Below are 20,555 nucleotides of genomic sequence, written 5' to 3'. Positions count from 1 at the left end.
ATGAGGTAGTAAGAGATTTCGCATCAGTATATTGTAGACTCTGAGTCAGCAACATGTAAGGTAGATAACAGGGTGGCTGCCTGGGGGTGGAGGTGCAAACTATGGAAGTACAAAATAAAAGGAGTTAATGAAAAACTTTACATAGGTATGATTTGAAAGCTCATTAAATTTCTGAAAATCTAGAAATATAATGAACTCACTTTTTTTTTGGATTGCAGTTTATTTGTCTGGAAGTGTGTACATATGCCTCACTGAAAGCTATGGATGCTGAGTAGACTCCATGTAACGAACAGCCTCGAGAGTCCAGAATTACAGAAGAGGAACAACAAAAAAACAGAACCAAACCTTGCGTGGGCAAGTGGTGCTAATTTAGGGTTGTAACAGGGACAAATGCCCAGAGTCATCACAATAGAAGACAGATAAGTTCAGACTGTTTGCTGTATGCACTGGCTAACTGTCCATAATCCATTCACTGCCAGATAGTTACTTCCAGAAGGGGTTGAGTACGTACTCCGTGAAAGCCAGCCCCCCATTCTGGGAGTGTGTGCAAACTTGGCAGGGCTGCTAGGGACGTTCAAGAGACAGCACTTCTCAAAAACAACCTTAAAAACTCGACTTGTGTCATTTTCATCCTCTCTTTACCAAAACGTTTTCTTTTTTAGAATTTATATTTTATTTCCAAGGTTCATTATTTAATGACTTATTTTATCCTTGTGGTTTACATGAGGAGATGAAACACACCCTAGAGGATCACAGTTTTTAAAAGGCAAACATTGTTTTCCCCAAGGAGATACACACAAGCTTTACTGAGAATAGAATGCTACTTAAAGCACCCAGAAACCTCTTTTTATAAAGGACATTTTCCTCCTGGCAGTTTTACATTCAGGAATAAATCCAAAGTTAGTAGTATATGATCACTACATTTTCATTTCTGAGCTGTCGATCCTTTTCTGTTCAGAAGTCCTAGCCTCTAAGCTGAAAAACTGAAACACAATTATAGCTTCATTAATGAAAAAGTAGTACAATGAAGTCATTTCCAGTGGTGTACAAATTAAAGTTTTAGGCGATAGTAGTTAACTGGGAGAGCATACTGAGTATTTGAAGATGTGATATAACAAACACTGAAGTGTTCAAGGTCACATTTACCAAGTTAAACAACTTAGTAGCTCTTGAAATAAAATTTTTATAGCTTTTTTTTTTTCTACTGGAAAAATTAACTAATCTGATGTATGCCACCCCATAGGCTGACTTCCAAAAAGAATGAATACAGGTCCACTTGTAAACTTGTCCATTAAAATTCCTTGTTGGTGGATTAGGGCTTCACTTAGACCTTTATCCCTATTCACTTTAACGCTGCCAAAGATCAGTACTTGCCGTTCAGGAATTTGCTGTTTAGCCTGTCTGTAGTTTCCTGAAGATTGGAGATTATGTAGATTGCTATTTAAAAATATATTTTTCTAAGTGTGATAAAGTTGAAGATGCTCTATCGGTCCTATGAATTTTTATTTTAATGTGTTATCTTTGTAGCATTATAGACCCCTTCAGGTTTCTGGAAGTTTGGTTTGACCAGACATGAAGATTCCTGATCTATTTTGTATGCCCAACACCTTGTAAATACTAACAACAGAAAACGGCTGAATGGCATCAGAGAGCCTGACGGGTGACTGAGTACCGAGCAGTAGCTGTGTCTGAAGGACTGATTAAGGCATGAAGAAGCTTCAAACATAAGATCATATTCACATCGGTGGATTCTCCTAAATGAAGTCAAATTTTAGAGTACACTAATATTAAATTTCTATCTGTGTAGATCATTAAAAGCCATTCAATAAATTATATTCCCCTGAACCACCCTCTCCCCCTGCCCTGTCTTCAGCCTCTTGCAGTTTCAGATGTTCCTTCTGAGCCAAGGCTTGCCGGCTTTTGGCTACAGAGAAATCCCATTTCCATTAGTACAGGTAGAAACGCTAATTCTAACCTTAAGCAAGTGAACCCTATAGGACAAAAGTGCTTCCACGGCAGCTCTGTTCCTCCACGTGGCCAGCTGAGAAGCCAGCCTGTGACTGTCAGCTCCAGCACTTCGCTCACGTTGAGTGCAGGTAGTCCTCCCACAGCCACTGTGTTTATATTATACCACCATCAGCGAAGGGGAGGTGAGTGACCAAGACAGGTCATGAGGAGTTGGCCCTGTGGTGGTGGTGGGTTTTTTTTTTGTTTTGTTTTGTTTTTTAACCCAGAGATTTACATGTTTGTGCTGTATCTAAGCTCCTCAGTCTGTCACCTGAGACTTCGGGCACCGCCAGCAACTCGCTCCCTTGTGGTGATGCTTTTTGACAGTGGTTCATTTTAAACATTTGTTGGATAACTTAATCTACAGTCAACCTTAGCTTGCCCAGAAATCCCAGCAGCTGAAAGGCAACCTTAAACTCTTCAGTGTGTTTCCAGGCACTGTTTATTAAGTGGCAGAAAATATCCAATGTTAGCATGTTACCGACTTGTAAAACGGCTGAACCAAACCACTTAAGCCCTGTTTCCCATTGCTGTAGTAGAATTATGAATGCCATTTATAAATAGTGGCCCTCAAAGTTCACTTAAGTGTCTAGAAATACAACTTAAACTACATCTTTGCAGAAGAAACTTAGCACTGGAATGAACAAATGCCTTAAATTCAAAGGAGTCAGCTTTTCAGAATGAAGCAAGATGCTCACTTCACCCAAGCCTCTCCTGTGCACAGTCGTTCCTCTTCTAAGGTTTCATATATTTTTGTCTTAGGAACTGGCACCGCGAAGTGCAACTTACAGATGGTTTCATAGCTGGTTCTTTCTTTCTGCTTCCGAGAGAAAAGCAACGGCCACAACATAGACTGCTGGTTTCATGCTCTTTAACATGGACTTTTACTCCTGTTTCGTTATCCCTTGGGTATAGAACTAACTAATAAGTCCATGAACCTTTTTGTTGTTAGTTTAATTTGGTCCTGAGAATGTTTGAGTCTTTCTATCTTCTGCATTAATTCAATCTGTTCTAACCACTTTCAGCTTTGTTTTTAAAAAAAACTGCTGTACATCAGTCTTTAAGGTCAGTGATCCGTTGGTTATTTATTTCTAAAGCATCTGACACTTCTTGCCTTAACTACTTCAAAAACCACATACAGAAAACTGTGTACTGAATCAATAGTCCAAAAGTTTAGTCCTGTTTTCCAGTTTTACCCATCTGATTTCTGTAGTCAGTCATTTAAAATATACTATTCAAATCCAATTTTTACATTTAAAAACTTTTCTGTGGAGTTATTTCTGAAAATGTTATTTTTCAGAATGTGAGAATATATGTATAGCTCTAATCCTGTGAGTTTAAAGTCTGTTTTCTGATACATTCTGTATATAGAATTGTAAAAAAAAAAAAAAAATTTGTAGAATTTTGTGATAATTCAGCCCCCAAATATTTATTTAAAAAGTGTATGTTTATGTTAATAGTAAATGAAAGCATTTTAAGGAACTCTTCACCGTTTTTTGCATTGGCCATTCTATTTTTTACCTGACCCATCTTTATCCGGAGGTAAGACAAAGCAGCCTGTATTAATTATCATGCTTTTCAAACTAAATTCACTTAAAATTAAAAAGGAACAAATGACTGTTTTAAGCTGCCTCTGCACTTTTGGCCACTCTTCTGTTTTCACAGTGGATAATCCTTCGGAAAAGTGAATGCAATCCAACTTTTTAGAATAAAAGTGCTCCTCTCTCTAAATACATAGTAGTGACACTGTAGCCCCAATCCTGACACCACCACCACATTGTAAATGCTGATACTTGAAATAGTAGCGTACAAACACGCCTCAAATGTTTTAATAGAATTCAGCTTTTCCTTAAATGGTCTTTTCAGAGTCAAAACAAACAACAAAAAACACCCAATGTTAAAACCACTTAATAAACTTACAAACTTGAAAAATTAGACACTTCAGATAGGCAATAAACTTCATATTATGAAAGCAATATATTCCAAGTTTCAAAGATTTGACAAGTTCTGCAGAATATTTTCGTCAGTAGATGGAAACTCCACAATCTTCTGCCAAGGAGGACTGAGTGTCATTCACTGAATAAACAAACAAAAAAATTAACTGCTTTACATCCATATATACCTGCCTAAAAAGAGTATTTTCACACAACAAATACCAGATTTTTAAAAAACAATAATTATATATAAGTTACATAAAGGATTAGGAAAGTTTCAACACATGTCATCCTTATGCCAAGAAAACTGATGGGAGATTTGTGAGCAGAACATATTCAGAAGGTAAATCGAATCTGGAGATTATTGAGGTGAATAAGTAATCGCTGGTAAAACAAAATTTGGAAACAACAGTTTCCAAAAGTGAGAAAATGATCACTTCCTCCAAATCTGTATACTTTGTAAATTTAAGAACATGTAGGGCAGCCTGGGTGCCTCAGTGGTTTAGCGCCGCCTGCAGCTCATGGCATGATCCTGGAGACCCAGGATCGAGCCCCACATTGGGCTCCCTGCATGGAGCCGAGCTTCTCTGCCTCTTTCTCTCTCTCATGAATAAATAAATCTTAAAAAAAAAATTTTAAGAACATGTGGCAATTAGAAAAGCTGTTCTTTCATCTTTACCTGGTTTGAGGTCGAATCCATTTCAAGGCATGTCGTGGTGGCACAGTAATGGTAGGATGATAAAATGTGCAGTCAGGTCTTGTACACTGAGTGTTAAATCTGCAGTGCTAAATACAAACAACAGAGTCTCAATGTTTGCAAAGCTAATGCAAATAAAAACAAGGCAATTTGAGACAAACATATGATGGCACCAAATATATACAGTCTAACAGTATTTTAATACTGAGACCTGGAAAGATGAACACCCCTGCCCCCAGACACAAAATTCTAGTCAAAGAATAACAGTAAAATTTCAAAAAGAACCTTTGCATATACAATACAAACCTCTCTCCACCCTGCACATCAGCCCAGCATCCCTCTATCCACCGAGCCCTGGAAACCCTGACTGACACCCAACCGCAGATGGGGGGAGTGAGGCCTTTCAGGCAGCTTTCAGGCTTCTAGTTCAGAGGGATCATTCACTCTGATCATTAAATAAACAAGTGCAGATGCGTCCATCTTTAGCACACAGACGATTTAGACCATCAGTACAAGCACTACTGGATTTCATCATCTCAGTTTGACATGAGGTGGGGAGGAAAAACACTCCACAAACCACCCACACTTTTAGGGGCAGAGAGGAATGGGAACGCTAAGCAAAGAGGAGTTTCACTAAGAGCTCAGAATACGAACCTCAGTTTCAGACCTGCCCGAAAGGACCAGATAGGAGCTCATGCAACTAAGAAAACTCGAGGTCTTCAAGACCGGAATGTTAACTCCCTAACAAAAACAGTGATGTGGGGCAGGGAAGAGGTGGGGGAAGACCATGGGCACACATGACCTTCAATTTGCTAGTGCTCTTCCAGGCCTCAGAATTGAAAACTTCTCACTAATTTTAATAATTTTTGGGAAAATGAAAATTCTTACTTTTGGATGATAGAAGGGACATTCCATTTTCTTACAAGCAGGGAAATAACGGCACAGTTGACTACTAGAAGGTGGTGCTGGTGTTGCGATTGCTGACAAGAACGAGGACAAAGATTGATCAAATTTGGAAGAATAATTTGTAATGCAATCCGATGTTTTTATGAGAACCATTTTTAATATACAACGAGAAAATCTATATATTCATTAGATAAAAAACTTCAGAATGATCCTAAATTGGCACGCCTACTCTTTAAAGACTGGTTAGGTTAATTGATTCTGACATAATTTCTAAAATTATTCCTTTTTTTTTTTTCCTTTTAAACTCAGTTTATAATCTCAAAATGTCATTTTCCCTTTTTTACCTAAATTTAGTAGTACATAATAGGATCACTAACCTGGTTTTGGAGGCAGTACTGGAATTCTTCTACTCATATGAGTGAAGGGACAATCTGGTTTAGTACATTTTGCATCGTATTTACAATTTGGATGAACAAATAAACATTTTTCAGCAAATTTACAATTGGGGAAGGCTCTATAAAACAAAAAACATTATTCACATTTAATCTTCTCAATGCATCATTCGTTTTTTTGTAGAAAGGTTCCTTACATTCCATCACTACTTGTTTTGAGAAACACAGTATAGTAAAAAGGAAAACTCCCATTTTTTCTTAAACTATATTCTGTGCCTAACATGGGGCTTGAATTCACAACACAGAGATCAAGATTCGCATGCTCTACTGACTGAGCCAGCAGGTGCCCTGGGAAACTCAATTTTTAAATGAGGCCAGATTTCAAAAGACACAGTCGTCTGTTCCAAAGCCTAGGGTAATAAAAGATTTTCAACTTAAGTCACGACCATGAAAGACAACGGGATTTTTTTTGTGTTAAGAATCACACCACTTACTCTTTAAGATCCATGTTTGCAATATTTTATGAAGCAAACTCAATATACTGAGCATAACATATGTGCAGCAAAGCACCACTAAAAAAAAAAAAAGAGCGAGAGAGAGACTCATCCTGTGGTCTCCCTCCGTGTATATCCAAATTATTCTCACATCAAAACTTCCATAAGGAAGTCAAAATATGGAGATTCCACTTCTAGGGCCCAAAAAATATACACGTATTTTTAAAATATAAAAGCCATCTCTCAAAAGCTCATGCCACTGAACCAGCCAACTAAGTCCAAAATGTTTTGTCATGACCTGTAACTAGTTTTTCCCCAGTGCCTTAAAAGCTGTGAATAGGTCTATGAACAACACATACAAAGCAGGGCAGTTACAGAAACATCTCTTAAGGGTACAGAGAAGCCTCCTCCCACCTCCCCACTCCCTCAAAGGAACACACACCTCTATTACACAAGTGTGCTACTCTGGGGACAATGGTTAAGTGTCACGGCATTCAGGTATACAAGTCAAACTTGTTCAAAGAAAACAAATGGAGTAAGCTCTAAGATGTAGAAATTAACCTGAAAATCAGAATCAGCTTGTTGCTACTCACTTGCAAGGTGAAACAGGATGATGGTAAGCACACTCATCCCCATTTTTACAGGCAGGCCAGTACTTGCAACGCTCCAGAAGTTTTTCTGGCTTCTGGACCACACTCAGTTCACTCATTTCAGCTAGAAAAGGAAAGAAAAATATCTCATGAAGTATGATCGATTCAGTACATGGCACCTTTAATACATTTAAAACTCAGTCTTAAAATCTTACATCTTCTAGGTTTACTACAGTCATACAAAATAAACGAGTCTGATATTCTGGTTCACACAGGTTAAGAGCCTGTTAGAAAAGGTCACCAGGAAGTCAACTGCGGTTCTCACTGTGAAAAGCAGAGCAGACAGGGATGCTGCAACTAGAGCCAAAGTTCTCACCCCAAGCCCCAGTGCTCAATATTATTTCAGAGCTGAATTAAAATGAGAGGGAAGAATGCCAAGTAGGGAGCCAATAAAAAGAAAAACTGCAAACACAAGGTGAGAAAGAACATGAAATGAGGCTCCCAGGTGGCTCAGTGAGTTAAGTGTCCAGCTTTGGCTCAGGTCATGATCTCGGGGGTCCTGGGATCAAGCCCCGTATCGGGCTCTATGTTCAGTGGAAAATCTGCCCTTCCCCCTGCTCATGTTCTCAAATAAGTGAATCTTAAGCGCGGGCGCGCATACACACACACACGTGAGCTAGTAATTCTCCTGTCCAGACACCATGATGAGTGGATCATACACAAAAGCATTCCCACTGAGGTATATACACAGTTCAAAGTCCAGATGATAAAAACTCACATCAATAGGAAAAGTATTTTTGCTTAAAATGGATCACAAAATGCCATCACCTCCAGGGACCTGCAGATCACCAAGCAGGGAGTGTGGCTGGGTCTAAGATGATCAGAGGCAGACAGCCTTGGTGTGGAGGAAACCCAGGAGAGTAAGAGCAGCCAGGAGAGCACGTGCACGCACCATCCACGGGCTCACTGCCTGCCACTCCCTCTGAAGGTTGTGTCCAAGGACAGTGTAATCAATCACCAGTGTGTGGGAAAGCAGGCCCCAGGTTGCCAGATTGTCTCCCAATTCAGAAAAAGCTTAAAACCTTTTTACATGACATACAAGTTTAAATACTGGCAACGATGTATATTTGAAACAGAATAGCCCAATAAATTCATGTCCAAACACCATAATGACCTTCAACTTCTGAACCAAGACACCCTAGCTTTAAAAAAATTTTAAAAAGCCATCATGGGGGATCCCTGGGTGGCGCAGCAGTTTGGCGCCTGCCTTTGGCCCAGGGCGCGATCCTGGAGACCCGGGATCGAATCCCACATCGGGCTCCCGGTGCATGGAGCCTGCTTCTCCCTCTGCCTGTGTCTCTGCCTCTCTCTCTCTGTGTGACTATCATAAATAAATAAAAATTAAAAAAAAAAAAGCCATCATGGGTATTACATAGTAGGGTTCACATTCATAATTATAAAACCAAGTATCACTTCAACCACATTGCTCTAGTCCTTTTGCCTGAGATCGGACAGTTCTGACTCTGTAGCTTAGCTGAGCTAGACACTGTGGGCAAGTCTCCTTATCTATGCAAAAAGAAAAGAACGTCTTCCTTAGAAGTTTTATGACTGAAGGAAACAAAACTGCAAAGTAGGCAACCAGTCAGAACCTCACAGTGTAGCGGTATCCTGAGAACATACTGATCCAGTGACCCAACCTCGGTCTTCACTGCAGGAGAACAAGACACAAACCCAGTCCCGGAGCCAGACAGGAGGACCAAAGAGCTACTGTAAAACTATGCCTGATACACAGTTTTCCATCCTACTCTTAAAATAGTAGTCACTGTTTAGCTCCAGGATATAAAAGTATCCTTAATTGCCAATAAAATCCTGCATGACCGGGAAGAGTTGTTTTCTCCAATTTTAAAGGTTTCTGATATCCTGCCTGTGGAAAGGCGTCCTACCCTCCTCCAAAGGAACACACGTTAGTCTACAGTATATACATGGGAACACAGTCCACATGAAACAAGTTAACAGAACACCCAAGTGCAGGTCGGTTGGAAAATGGGAGCAGATACTCATGGGCAATATTAAAATAGTTAAATACTTTACAAGGAAACATTATCCTTCTACTAGAAATGTTAGATCATATACACAGAGGTCTGATTCCGGTTTTCCCCAACATTTACTTCAAAAGCCATTAACACTTTTGTTTAAGATTAAGCAAATTCATTTTTTACTACAAGCTACAAAAATCTGTGCTGCCAGGACCCCTGGGTGGCTCAGAAGTTGAGCCTTTGGCCCGGGGCATGATTCCCAGGATCCAGGACCACGTCCTACATTGGGCTCCTTGCAGGGAGCCCTTCTCCCTCAACCTGTATCTCTGCCTCTCTGTCTTCTCACTCTGTCTCTCATAATAAATAAGTAAAAATCTTAAAAAAAAGAAAAAAATCTGTGCTGCCATTCAATGGGCAGGGGAAGGCAGGGAGTGCTGCTGATAGCCGCCTCGAAACACTGGACTTTTTGCCAGCAAAAGCACTCACGAAGTTTCAAATTCCCTGCTTGGATGGGGGGAGACCAGAGCCTCTTTGTGACTGTTACTTGGAGTCCCTCGGGCCTCACTTATGCTCTAACTTCGGCAAAGCTTCATCCTCTGGCAGCAGTGAACCAGTGAGTCCCAGATCAAAGCAATGGTACAGGAGGCTCGCCGCTCATCACCCTACCCTCCAGAAGGGCCACAACTCATGAACCCTAGGCAAGAAGTCTAACATGTTCCAGAGGGGCGCTGTGAGGACGTACACACCAGTAAAGCCTAACACACATCTGCATGCAAACAAAAGCTGACCCTAATTTTTCTCTCATTTGAGACAAATGGGAGAAATCTGTACTGTAGGACTATGGCAATCCTCAGCCACTTTTATCATTTAAAATTTTTTCTTCTGGGTCGCCTAGGTGGCTCAGTCAGACATCCGCTGCCAGCTCCAGTCATGATCCCAGAGTTCTGAGTCGAACCCAGCACCCTGCATCAGGCTCCCTGCCCAGCAGGGAGTCTGCTTCTCCCTCTGCCTCCTCCTCCCATCCCAACTCATGCTTCTCTCTCTCAAATAAAATCTTTAAAAAAAATTTTTTTCTTCCTTTTGATAGGGTCAGACTGTCAACTCCTCCCTCCACCAATCAAAACGAGGACATTAACTCAGCCTAAAGAGTATTCAGTGCGACAATCTCCTCACTCACTCCCGATCTCCCCACTACAGGCTATATTTTTTAGTGACTGAAAAAGGTACTGAATCCATCTTCAAGTCTCTGCCAAGAGGATTAACTTACAAAAATATCAAAACCCCATTACTGTTTTTTCTTTGATACTATTCATTTTTAAATTTCAGTAACTGTCTCCTCTCCCAATGAAGGTGTTTCTAAACATTTTACAAGATATGAGTACACAACTACCATTCTCCGTCACAGACAAAAATGTGCAGCAGTATGTGCACCTGACACCAGGTCCAGGGAGAGAAGAGTGAGTGATATAGAGTCATCTGCCTAAAAAGCAGGCTGTGATCTGAACAAAGTTCATCCTAGTTCTAAATACTATGTGCTTTGATACTAGTTAATTTAAACATAAGGTCTTTACTAAACTTCCATGCAATATCTTGGACAGATTAGGTGAGAAACTCCTTTCTTTCAAAGGAATTTCACTGAGGTAAAATAAGAATCAAAATCCAAATTCAATTTTTTGTCAAGTTAATTAGAAGAGACTCTTGCTGTTATGGGCAAGTGTAGTTTCTAAAGGAAAAAAGTAAACAGTGTAGCAAGAATGATAGTTCATCCTCTAGCAGGCCTGGTTAAGAGGTGAACCCCATGACAGCACTGAAGCAGCAGCCCACTAAGAAACACACACAGGACAGTCTCAAATGCAACTCATTGTTTTGTCTAAGAAAAGAAAAAAAGCCACTACTGAATTACAAATAAAAGCGAAGCCTCCAACCAATATTCATTCCAGGTAAAGAGACCGGTCCCAGATTTCCTGCACAATGACAGCACCCTGGAAAGGGAAAATCTGAGCTCTCAACACACCATTTAAAAAGCTACCATTTGGGTCATCGAGCTGCCTGCTCATCAACTGCAACTGCTGTGGGTGGAGGAGACCTCTGAGTCCCTTGTTTGAGGCTGCAGTTTGGTTTACAGGTTTCACTCCTTCAAAGCACATGTCCTCCTCTTGATCTGACATGTATCCTGGGGGGCTGGGGACACCATCCAGCGTCACTATAAACTTGGGACTTGCAGGTTTATCTGGTTGTACAAGATCTCTGCCAGACAGATAGAAAATACCATAGAATTAGGGAAACAAACACAAAACGCTGAGCCTCCTACAGTGCTCTTCAGCAGAACTATCGCTCCCTTACTTGTTGGTGGTCTCTTCAGTAGAAAAACACCAAACAAACTCAGTAGGACTTCCAGGTACAGCCCTGGTGGCTTCCGCTAACACGCCAGAGCTACGGCCAATTGCTGTGGCATTACCGCCAGCGACCCTCCAGGCTGCACTCAGGATAGTATCCCCTCCACCCTGAACATCATCGTCCATTTGATCTTCATAGGGTTACATGGATAAACTGAAAAATCAGCATCTATGCTCAGAACACAATGGCCAAAAGTTCTATATTTACACTGGTTTTATTATCTGTATGTTTGTTCCTTTATTCCATTTTCTAAGGGAAGAATATTCCATTTTCTAAGGGAAAAATCAGCCCAACCCAATCTCTCTGTGTGGAGATTTCGTGATTTTGATCACCTGACTTTTACATTTCATTTCCTGAATGTGCTTAAAGGAAAGAATCTTATTTACAGAACTAAATCATACATCAACTTATTTGTAGGTTAATGAATTTCTGAACAAGAAAGATGAACTGAAATTCCTGGAAACTGAATTTGGCTTACCATTCATGGCCTCATGACTAACTCAAAGCATTCTACACTGGGGGCTAGGATGGGGAGGAGGGAAGCGGGGAACTAATGGTTAACCTGCACTAGCTAATCAACATAAAAAGCTACACAAGAAAAAGAAACCATCTACCGTGTCTGCATAAGGTGTCCTGAAAGTACCCGAAGGGTATCTGCAGTCTTCATCCCCGACTCTTGGTTTGATGCCACTACTATTTCCTCAGACAGCTTTGGCTTCTTCAGAATAAATGATCTTGTGTCTGCATGGACCATGGATTCCATGTCATAGTAATCTGAGCCAAAAAAATTGGCCATAAATGTTTACTTTTGAATATACCTTGCATTCCCAACATCACACACGTGAGAAGAATGTCAATCTTTCATATATTTGTAATTATTTTCAAAGAAAAATCCCAACGGCTCTACCCAGGAATAGCACTGCAATTCTTTGCCAAACATCTTTTCAAGGGTATTCCTTTCCTCATTAACGGTCCATTACCTAGGGCTTCTAATCAACACTCCCTGATTACAGTACAGAAAGGTTCTTATGTGAGGCAGCTAATGGGACATGAACAATATAAACTTACTCTAAGTACAACAATATTTTCTAAAAATATAAAGAAAAATTCTCATATTCCCTAGAACTATGATACAAAGACTGCTTAAAAAGTTTTCTAAGATATGTTTTCTTCAGTTAGCACAGTGTCACTTAGAACACATCTTGATGAAAAGAATTCTCCTGGCATAATTTCTATGCAGACTATATTGGAAAAGAATTTAAGATGAACAGGCATTTAAAAAAAAAATACAGCAAAGAAAACACTGACCTTCAGTGCAAATAACTGCAGCTCATGTCATCTATAATATGCTTAAGCCTGACTACTTTATAAAATATGCCAAGAGCCCAGAGGGATGACCTATTAATATGCCATCAACTGACAAAAGTCAATGAGTTGTGCTTCTCTTAAGGTTAATAGGCAAATAACAGACCAAAATCCATAGATGTCCATTCATGTTCATTTAACTGAACAAACCAAAAACCTGAGAACTGAACACTGCGCTGGGTACACAAAGAAAAAAAAATAGAAAAATAGATGTACACACAATTTCAGAACAGCATAAACTAAAAGCTAACCCTAAAGGAGTAAGAACAAGGTTTTGGGAGGATACAGGAAACCTACTCCAGCTGGGGAATCAAGACAAAGCCTAAGATGATCAACATGTGAAGCGGATGTGAAAGGAATACGCAGGAATAACCAGAGGGAAGAGAGGGAGCCAGACAAGAAACAGCAGAGGAAACTGCATGGAGAAAGGCAGAGACTCTCATAAGACAAGAGGAATCTAAGACCTGCTGAGAAATGTGCTGAAAGTGGAGGGATGTGTGTGGTGGGCTGAGTGGCAGGGAAAGCCGAGGCATAAAGAATGTCAATGAGTATGGATTCTGATCTATAAGTCATAAAGAATCAGGAGAGGTTTCCAGGTGGGGAAATGACCTGATCAAATGGGTTTTTAGAAAAACATTAAGTTTGACAGTTGACAATGAGGCTATGAATTAAAAGATTCTCAACCTCTGTCCTATCTGAACCCACACAAGAGGGAGAGAAGACACAATGAACACACTTCATCAGCACAGGCACTTCACAGCAGTTACATTTTCAACTCCCATCCCAGGAACAAAGCAAAGCTGCCTTCCTCTGCAAGGGCCAGAGAGGGTAAAGAGAGATGCAAATGGAGGACAGCAGAAAAAGAGAAACAGGATCCAGCAAACAGGACAGGAGATGGAGAGGATTTAAAAGGCAGCAAGGATAAATTTTAATTTTAGATTTATTTAGTGTGAAGTCTTTGTGGGGCTCTCAGATGTTCAGAAGTTGAACTAAGAGGAGAGAGTAACAAGAGAAACAGCATTCAAACAAGGTGAAAGAAGTGCTGAACCAAGGTACACATGTTCAGGGCCGCCATCCCTCACAGGGAGCTGGGAAGCACACTTCCCTTCTACGTTACAGGAGACCCACATGCCACTCACTGCTCTTCAGTAGCTCCCAGAGGGCTCCCAGCCAGCAAAGGGAGAGTCCAGAATTTAGTCCAAGGCTGCTGCCTTCCTTCTCACCACCCTGCCCTCTAAGGCAAAGAAGTTCTATCAGTTTGCATCTCAGGAGAATATAAAAGAAATGAAAATAATGCTAAGGGTAGGATATGGGATAAAGTTAACATTTTAAGTAGGATGGGAAGAGAGGAAGAGATAAAGGAGAACATGGAATTAGGAGAAGAACAGAGATAGTGAAGTTCTGGAAGCTAAACAAAGACTTAAGAAAACATTGTAATGACATGTCCCACACTACAGAGTTTAGAAAAGCAGGCACTGAAAAGACAGCTTTTCATTCCACATGAGCCACTAGTCAACTCTGCAAGGCTCACGTTATCACCTGAAGCAGAAAGATGCAAGAGTTAGTGACACCTGGGTACAGACAGCAGGCTGAACCCATGCATTTAGTTTCCTCTTAAAACCCCACTAAAATGTCAATAAAGGGTTAATGTATTAACTCAAAAATAAACTGTAAAAATTGTATTAACTCAAAAATAAACTCAAAAATAACTGTAAAAGGAGACTACATTTTGAAAATGAAAAAATAAAACCTTCAAAAGCTGAGTCTTAAGCCAATAATGAAGCAATTCAATGTGGAGCTCAAGATTCTCTAAAGGCCGAGAAACTCGCAGCACAAGGGACCTTGGGAAGAGGCAGAGGTGTCACAAGGCCAATGCAGGCATGTTCAAACGTCCATTTCAGAAGTAGTTTTGTCTTCCTAAACTACAAATCTGTTTTCTTCATTTCTGATCCCTACCATACCTGTTCCCCTACCTCTATATTCAAGTTTTTTTGGAATAATTGGAGCCTTGCTTTCCCGTTGGTCAATGTTGGAGAGGCTTACAAATGAAGCATCATGGTCTTTGGCAGAATAGTGCTACAAGATAAGCTAAATGTATACTTAATATTAAAATTTTAAAAAGCACTTAGATTCCCTGATAACCTCTAATCATTTTCTCCCTTGGAGAAGAATAGAGCTTATGAGTCTCAAAAAAGTCAAAACAGAGGGTCTCTTGACCAAGGGACGCCAGCCACATTGAAAGTACCATTCCAAAAATCAGGGAGGAGGTGTTAAGCAAACATCACATTGTAATTAAAGTTGAGGTGCCTCACTCAGCCCCTAATTACTTACTTAGCCAATTCACTACTTTGAAAGATCTTTCTTTGGAAAAGCTAACCAGTCCAAGAGGAAAAGCCTAAGGACGGTGACCTCAGGGTACCCCTAAGAAAGACAAATGACCCTCCCAGAATCTGTATTCAAATGTGAAGTCAAAAGCCCTCCAACCTAATGAACCCAGAATGCCAATCAGCTTTTTGAGTGTCCCACTTATAAATATAAGACAACTAATGATCCCCAGACATCTGAGGCAAACCTGTCATGAAAGACAACTGAAACAAACAACTTGGAGAAAATAAGACGGGGTGGGGAGGAGGGTGCACACGGGAATAATCCCAGATTATCTTTCATATCCTCAAAGAAAGAAATAACAGAGAGTATTGCATACATGAAATAAAGTCAGTGTGTGAAAAATAAGCAAAAGAATATGCAGAAACAAGAGGGCTCTCAGAAATAAAAACCAGGACAGGAAGTAATAAACAAAGAATGTAGTCACTCATATGCCTCGTAGAACTAGATGCTTCAAACTGTATGTGCACCATGGAGAAAAAGAAAAATTAATGGAAACAAAAAGAATGTCCAAGTGCCAATGAAGTAGATACAACATACACAGAGCTTAGCTGTCAGACATTTTGAAAGAAAATACCCTTATGTGCAAAAGCAGGATGGAACGCTGAGATGACAGGGCAAAATCGAGGATGGAGAGTATCTAAACACTTTGATAGGCAGAAAGGAGAAGCCAGGAGAGAGGCAGAGACTAAAACTACAGGTGTGGGGATGACGCTCTAGTATTCATCAATGGGGGAGGAGCTGGCATCTGGGTGGAAGGTAACCCTGAGAGAGGACAAGTTCCTCCTTCTGAGACAGAACTAGGGAAATTAAGGGAATATACCTACTGACTGTGGAGGCCTGACCAAAGGGGAAGAAGAGCCACAGGGAGGGGTCAAAGCACCAGAGCTTCCACAATGGGCAGGTTTAGGGGAAACAGAAGGGAACAGGAAAAAAGAAAGCTTCTGAATTTAAGATTGCAGGTATCCCATGGCTCCCTTCATTAAGGCAGCATTTACTGGGGACTACACATGCATCTGCCAGGGGCCAGGCGCTGAGAGGACAGAGACAAATAAGGCACTTGTCCCTGAAGCAGCCCGTGGCAGGGGGTCCGTGTTGAGGGTAGGGGAGACAGGCAAATAATTAAACTATGGTGGCTCTAAGAATAACAAGTTCTTGGAGCCACAAGATGTGGTCCTGGTGAGGAGATTCTAAAGTGAAGTGAAAGGGAGGATAAGGCTGAACAGGCTACAGGACAGGAAGGCAGCTCAGGACATTGGAAAAGTAGGTAGAAAGGAGGGCAGGCTAGGGATTCAAGCTGTCCCTAGAGCAGGGGAGTGACGCCAACAGATTTCAGGGACTCAGGTAAAACGGCACCAAAGCAAGAAAGTTTTGAATGAGACAAAAAATACAAACACCATAAAACATGAAAAAAATGCAGATCTTGTCTCCTGGCCCTAAAACAGTTTCACAATCTAAGTATAGCATCTTAGGGCAGGATCTAAGATATACAAGATACATTAAATGAGGTGTAAGAAATGGAAATAGCAACTGAAAATGCTAGATTACAATGAAAATTTAAGATTATTACCAACCTTGACTGATCTGGAGAGTTTCTGCCATTACTGGGTCAATTTGCAGTCGGGATAATAACTGCCTCTGTTGAGTTCCTACAATACAAATTTTAAAACTTTATTAAGCTTAAAAAGCCAACAATACCAGTATGTAAGTTTCCCAGAAATGAAGCCTGAAATAATCTTCTGAGGTTCAGTCAAAATCTTAAAAATAATGTATTAGCTTCAAGAATGCAATTTAATAATACTTATAGATCAAAGATCTGTAAGACAAAAACCTGTACTCTGGGTTAAACCAAAAATGGCATTACAGGACATTCCTAGTTCTCCTTTGTCTGGAAGCCAGTTTTCTCAGACGGAATAAAGGTAAAAGGCTGCAAAAACCAGGAGGTGTTGTATGGACCCAGAGCTTGAGCTGGGATTGACAGGCAATGGCCAAGCACAAGATCCAGACGAGAAACCTCTCCATCACTTGACTTGGCCTCTCACCATTACAATTCAACCCCTACTCCTAAAATTGCAAAACACAGCATAGTTATCTGATCATAGGGTTCCCCAAAAGACAAACTATGAGCTTAGACTGATACAAAGAAAACAATGAACGAACAAGTCATGATACTCAGAAATCTGGAGTCCAGATCCTACAACAGCATGAAAACAATCATCTGAATTTAAGAAAAGATATTCAGCGAGAGTATTTATGATTTCTTAAACATGTTCATAATTTCCTCAGTTACACTGTGGCATAAGACAAAGCAGTGACACAGAACTGATTTTCTCTCTCTTCAATTTGATGATAAACTCTTTGAAGGCTGGGAGGATGCCACACTTCTCCAAGCCTCCTCCCCCACCATAACAGTGCTTAGGGGATATTAGGTACCCACTTGCAGATTAAAACAAATGTTATTGGGCACCCTGGTGGCTCAGCAGTTTAGCGCCGCCTTCGGCCCAGGGTGTGACCTTGGAGACCCGGGATCAAGTCCCTGTGAGCAGCCTGCTTCTCCCTCTGCCCGTGTCTCTCATGAAGAAATAATTAATCTTTTAAAAATAAATAAATAAATAATAAAATAAGTGTTATTAACAATGCATTAAAATAATTATTCACCATGATTAAGTGCCATGTTTCAGGAATTCAATGATGGTTCCATATCTGCAAATCTATCAACCTGGCACACTAAATTAAAAAAGTAAAGGCTAAGAATCATGATTATCTCAATATACGTAGAAAAACCATTTGACAAAATCCAACATCCATTTATGATGAAAACTCTTGACAAACTGGGTTGGTTTTTTTTTAAGATTTTATTTTATTTATTTATTCATGAAAGACACAAAGAGAGAGTCAGAGACACAGGCAGAGGGAGAAGCAGGCTCCATATAGGGAGCCTGACGAGGAACTCGATCCTGGGTCCCCAGGATCACACCCTTGGCTGAAGGCAGCACTAAACCGCTAAGCCACCCAGGCTGCCCAACAAACTGGGTTTAGAGAGGACATACCACAACACAATAAAAAGCCATATATAACAAACCTACAACTAATATTATACTCAATGGTGATAGGCTGCAAGCTTTTCCTCTAAGATCAGAACGAGACAAGGATATTCACACTCACCACCTTCATTTAATACAGTACTGGAAGTCCTAGCCATAGTGATCAGACAAGAAATAAAAGACACCCAAATTGTAAAGAAAGAAATAGATAACATATATGCAAGACCCTAAAGACCCCACCAAAATACTATTCGAAGAAACCAATTCAAAAAAAGAAAAAAAAGGAATTCAGTGAAGCTGAACACAAAATTAAGATACAGAGATCTGTTGTGTTTCTCTACACTAATAATAAAGCAGAAAGAGAAATTTAAGAAAACTATTCCATTAACAATTACATCAAAAAGAATAAAATATCTAGGTATACATGTAACTAAAGAGGTGAATGATCTGTTCTCTGAAAAAAAAAACTGTCAGATACAAGAAACTGAAAAGGAGACAAATAAACATAAACATATAAATGCTCATGGACTGGAAAAAAATACTCTTGTTAAACTGTGCCTATTACAGCCCAGGAGGCCCAAAGGTTTAGTGCCACCTTCAGCCCAGGGCGTGATCCTGGAGACCTGGGATCGAGTCCCACGTCGGGCTCACTGCATGGAGCCTGCTTCTCCCTCTGCCTGTGTCTCTGCCTCTGTGTCTCTCATGAATAAATAAAATCTTTTTAAAAAAATTTTTTAAATAAAAAAATAAAAAATAAATGGTGTTGAGAATACGGACAGCTACATAAAGACATAAAATGAATTTGGACCACTTTCTTAAACCCTATGCAAAAATAAACTCAAAAGGAATTAATGTAATATAAAATGTTGACCTGAAATCATAAAACTCAACAACTATACAGGCAGTTCAGGCGCCTGGGTGGCTTAGTTGGTTAAGCGTCTGTCACTGGCTCAAGTCATGATCCCAGGGTCCTGGGATCGAGTCCCACATCAGACTTGTCTGATTCTCCTGCTCCCTGACACTCCCCTCCCCCTGCTTGTGCTGTCAAATGAATGGATAAAATCCTTAAAAATATACATATATTTCTTGGCTATCATTCTCGGCAATATTTCTTTGGATTTATCTACTTAGGCAAGGGCAACAAAAGGAAAACAATTGGGTCTACACTAAACTAAAAATACTTTTACACAGTGAAGGAAATAAAAAGGCAACTTACTGAATGGAGGGGAGATATTTCCAAATGATATATCCAATAAGGGATTAATATCTAAAATACAAAAGAACTCATAAAACACCAACATCCCACCCCCCAATCTGATTAAAATATGGGCAGACGGGGCACTTGGGTGGCTCGGGTGGTTAAGTGTCTGACTTTGATTCAGGTTAAGATCTTCAGGCTCTGTGCTCAGCGGGGAGTCTGCCTCTCCTTCTCCCTCTGTTCCTCCCCCCTCCCCTCATGCCAGCACAAGCAGCCTCTCTCTCAAATAAAATCTTTAAAAAGGAGGGGGGGTGGGCAGAGGACTTGAATAGACATTTTTTAAGATTTATTTTAGAGAGAGAGAGTACAAGCAGGGGGAAGGAACACTGGAGAAGGGGGGGGGGGTGGGGAGGGGGGAAAATCTTAAGCAGACTTCATGCTGAGAGCATAGAACCTGATTCAGGGCTCGACCCCAGGGCCCCTGAGATCATGACCTGAGCCAAATCAAGAGTCAGAATGGGTCACCCAGGTGCCCCACTGACATTTTTTTAAAGAAGACATTGACATAGCTAACACATGAAAAAACATTCAACATCTATATTCATCAAAAATGCAAATTAAGGGCTCTGGATGGCTCAGTTACGTGCCTGTCTTCGATTCAAGTCATTAACTTGGGGTCCTGGGATCAAGCTCTCGGTAAGGCTCCCCACTCAGCTGGGAGTCTGATTCTCCCTCTCCCTCTGGGCCTCCTCCCACTCATGATTTCGCTCTCAAAATCTTTTTAAAAATGCAAATTAAAACCAAAATGAGATACCACTTCACATGTGTCAGAATGGTCAGTATCCAAAAGACAAAAAATAACAAGTCTTGGCAAGGATGTGGAGAAAAGCGAAGGTTCATGCAATGTTGGTGGGAATGGAAGTTGGTACAGCCACTGTGGAAAACACCAAGGAGGTTCTTCAAAAAAGTTAAAAAGAGAAATACCTTAGGATCCAGTAATTCTACTCCCCGGTATTTGCTCCAAGAAAATGTAAACACTAATTTGAATATATATACATCCTATGTTTACTATGGTATTATTTATAATAACCAAGATATGGAAGTAACCTC

General features: G+C 40.4%; 2 protein-coding genes across 10 annotated transcripts in view; one reads left to right on the top strand and one right to left on the bottom strand.

Annotated features, from left to right (window-relative positions):
* EML5 (EMAP like 5) overlaps positions 1 to 3,738 on the top strand; it is a 183,047-nt gene extending 179,309 nt beyond the window's left edge. For 5 of the 6 annotated variants that reach the window (XM_077910282.1, XM_077910284.1, XM_077910283.1 and 2 more), the window contains one exon: positions 219 to 3,738. In XM_077910282.1, the coding sequence (XP_077766408.1) occupies positions 219 to 255 (37 nt within the window). In that variant the 3' untranslated portion in view covers positions 256 to 3,738. The remainder of the gene's footprint in view (positions 1 to 218) is intronic. The other variant, XR_013386704.1, reaches the window with a different exon arrangement.
* Positions 2,432 to 20,555, bottom strand: part of ZC3H14 (zinc finger CCCH-type containing 14) — a 54,320-nt gene continuing 36,196 nt past the window's right edge. Inside the window, exons 10-17 of one of the 4 annotated variants that reach the window (XM_077910292.1) lie at positions 16,778 to 16,852; positions 12,068 to 12,227; positions 11,071 to 11,303; positions 7,024 to 7,144; positions 5,922 to 6,058; positions 5,527 to 5,618; positions 4,621 to 4,727; positions 3,801 to 4,083 (exon numbers count right to left, since the gene is read on the bottom strand). In XM_077910292.1, coding sequence (XP_077766418.1) covers positions 4,077 to 4,083; positions 4,621 to 4,727; positions 5,527 to 5,618; positions 5,922 to 6,058; positions 7,024 to 7,144; positions 11,071 to 11,303; positions 12,068 to 12,227; positions 16,778 to 16,852 — 932 coding nt within the window. In that variant the 3' untranslated portion in view covers positions 3,801 to 4,076. Of the gene's footprint in view, positions 4,084 to 4,620; positions 4,728 to 5,526; positions 5,619 to 5,921; positions 6,059 to 7,023; positions 7,145 to 11,070; positions 11,304 to 12,067; positions 12,228 to 16,777; positions 16,853 to 20,555 lie in introns of all 4 variants that reach the window. The other 3 variants (XM_077910291.1, XM_077910294.1, XM_077910293.1) reach the window with 3 other exon arrangements.

The sequence above is a fragment of the Canis aureus genome, chromosome 9 (genome assembly GCF_053574225.1).
Source record: "Canis aureus isolate CA01 chromosome 9, VMU_Caureus_v.1.0, whole genome shotgun sequence".
Classification (NCBI taxonomy): domain Eukaryota; kingdom Metazoa; phylum Chordata; class Mammalia; order Carnivora; family Canidae; genus Canis; species Canis aureus.
The sequence above is the reverse complement of the archived record's forward strand: the minus strand, read 5'-3'. Positions and strand labels throughout refer to the sequence as shown.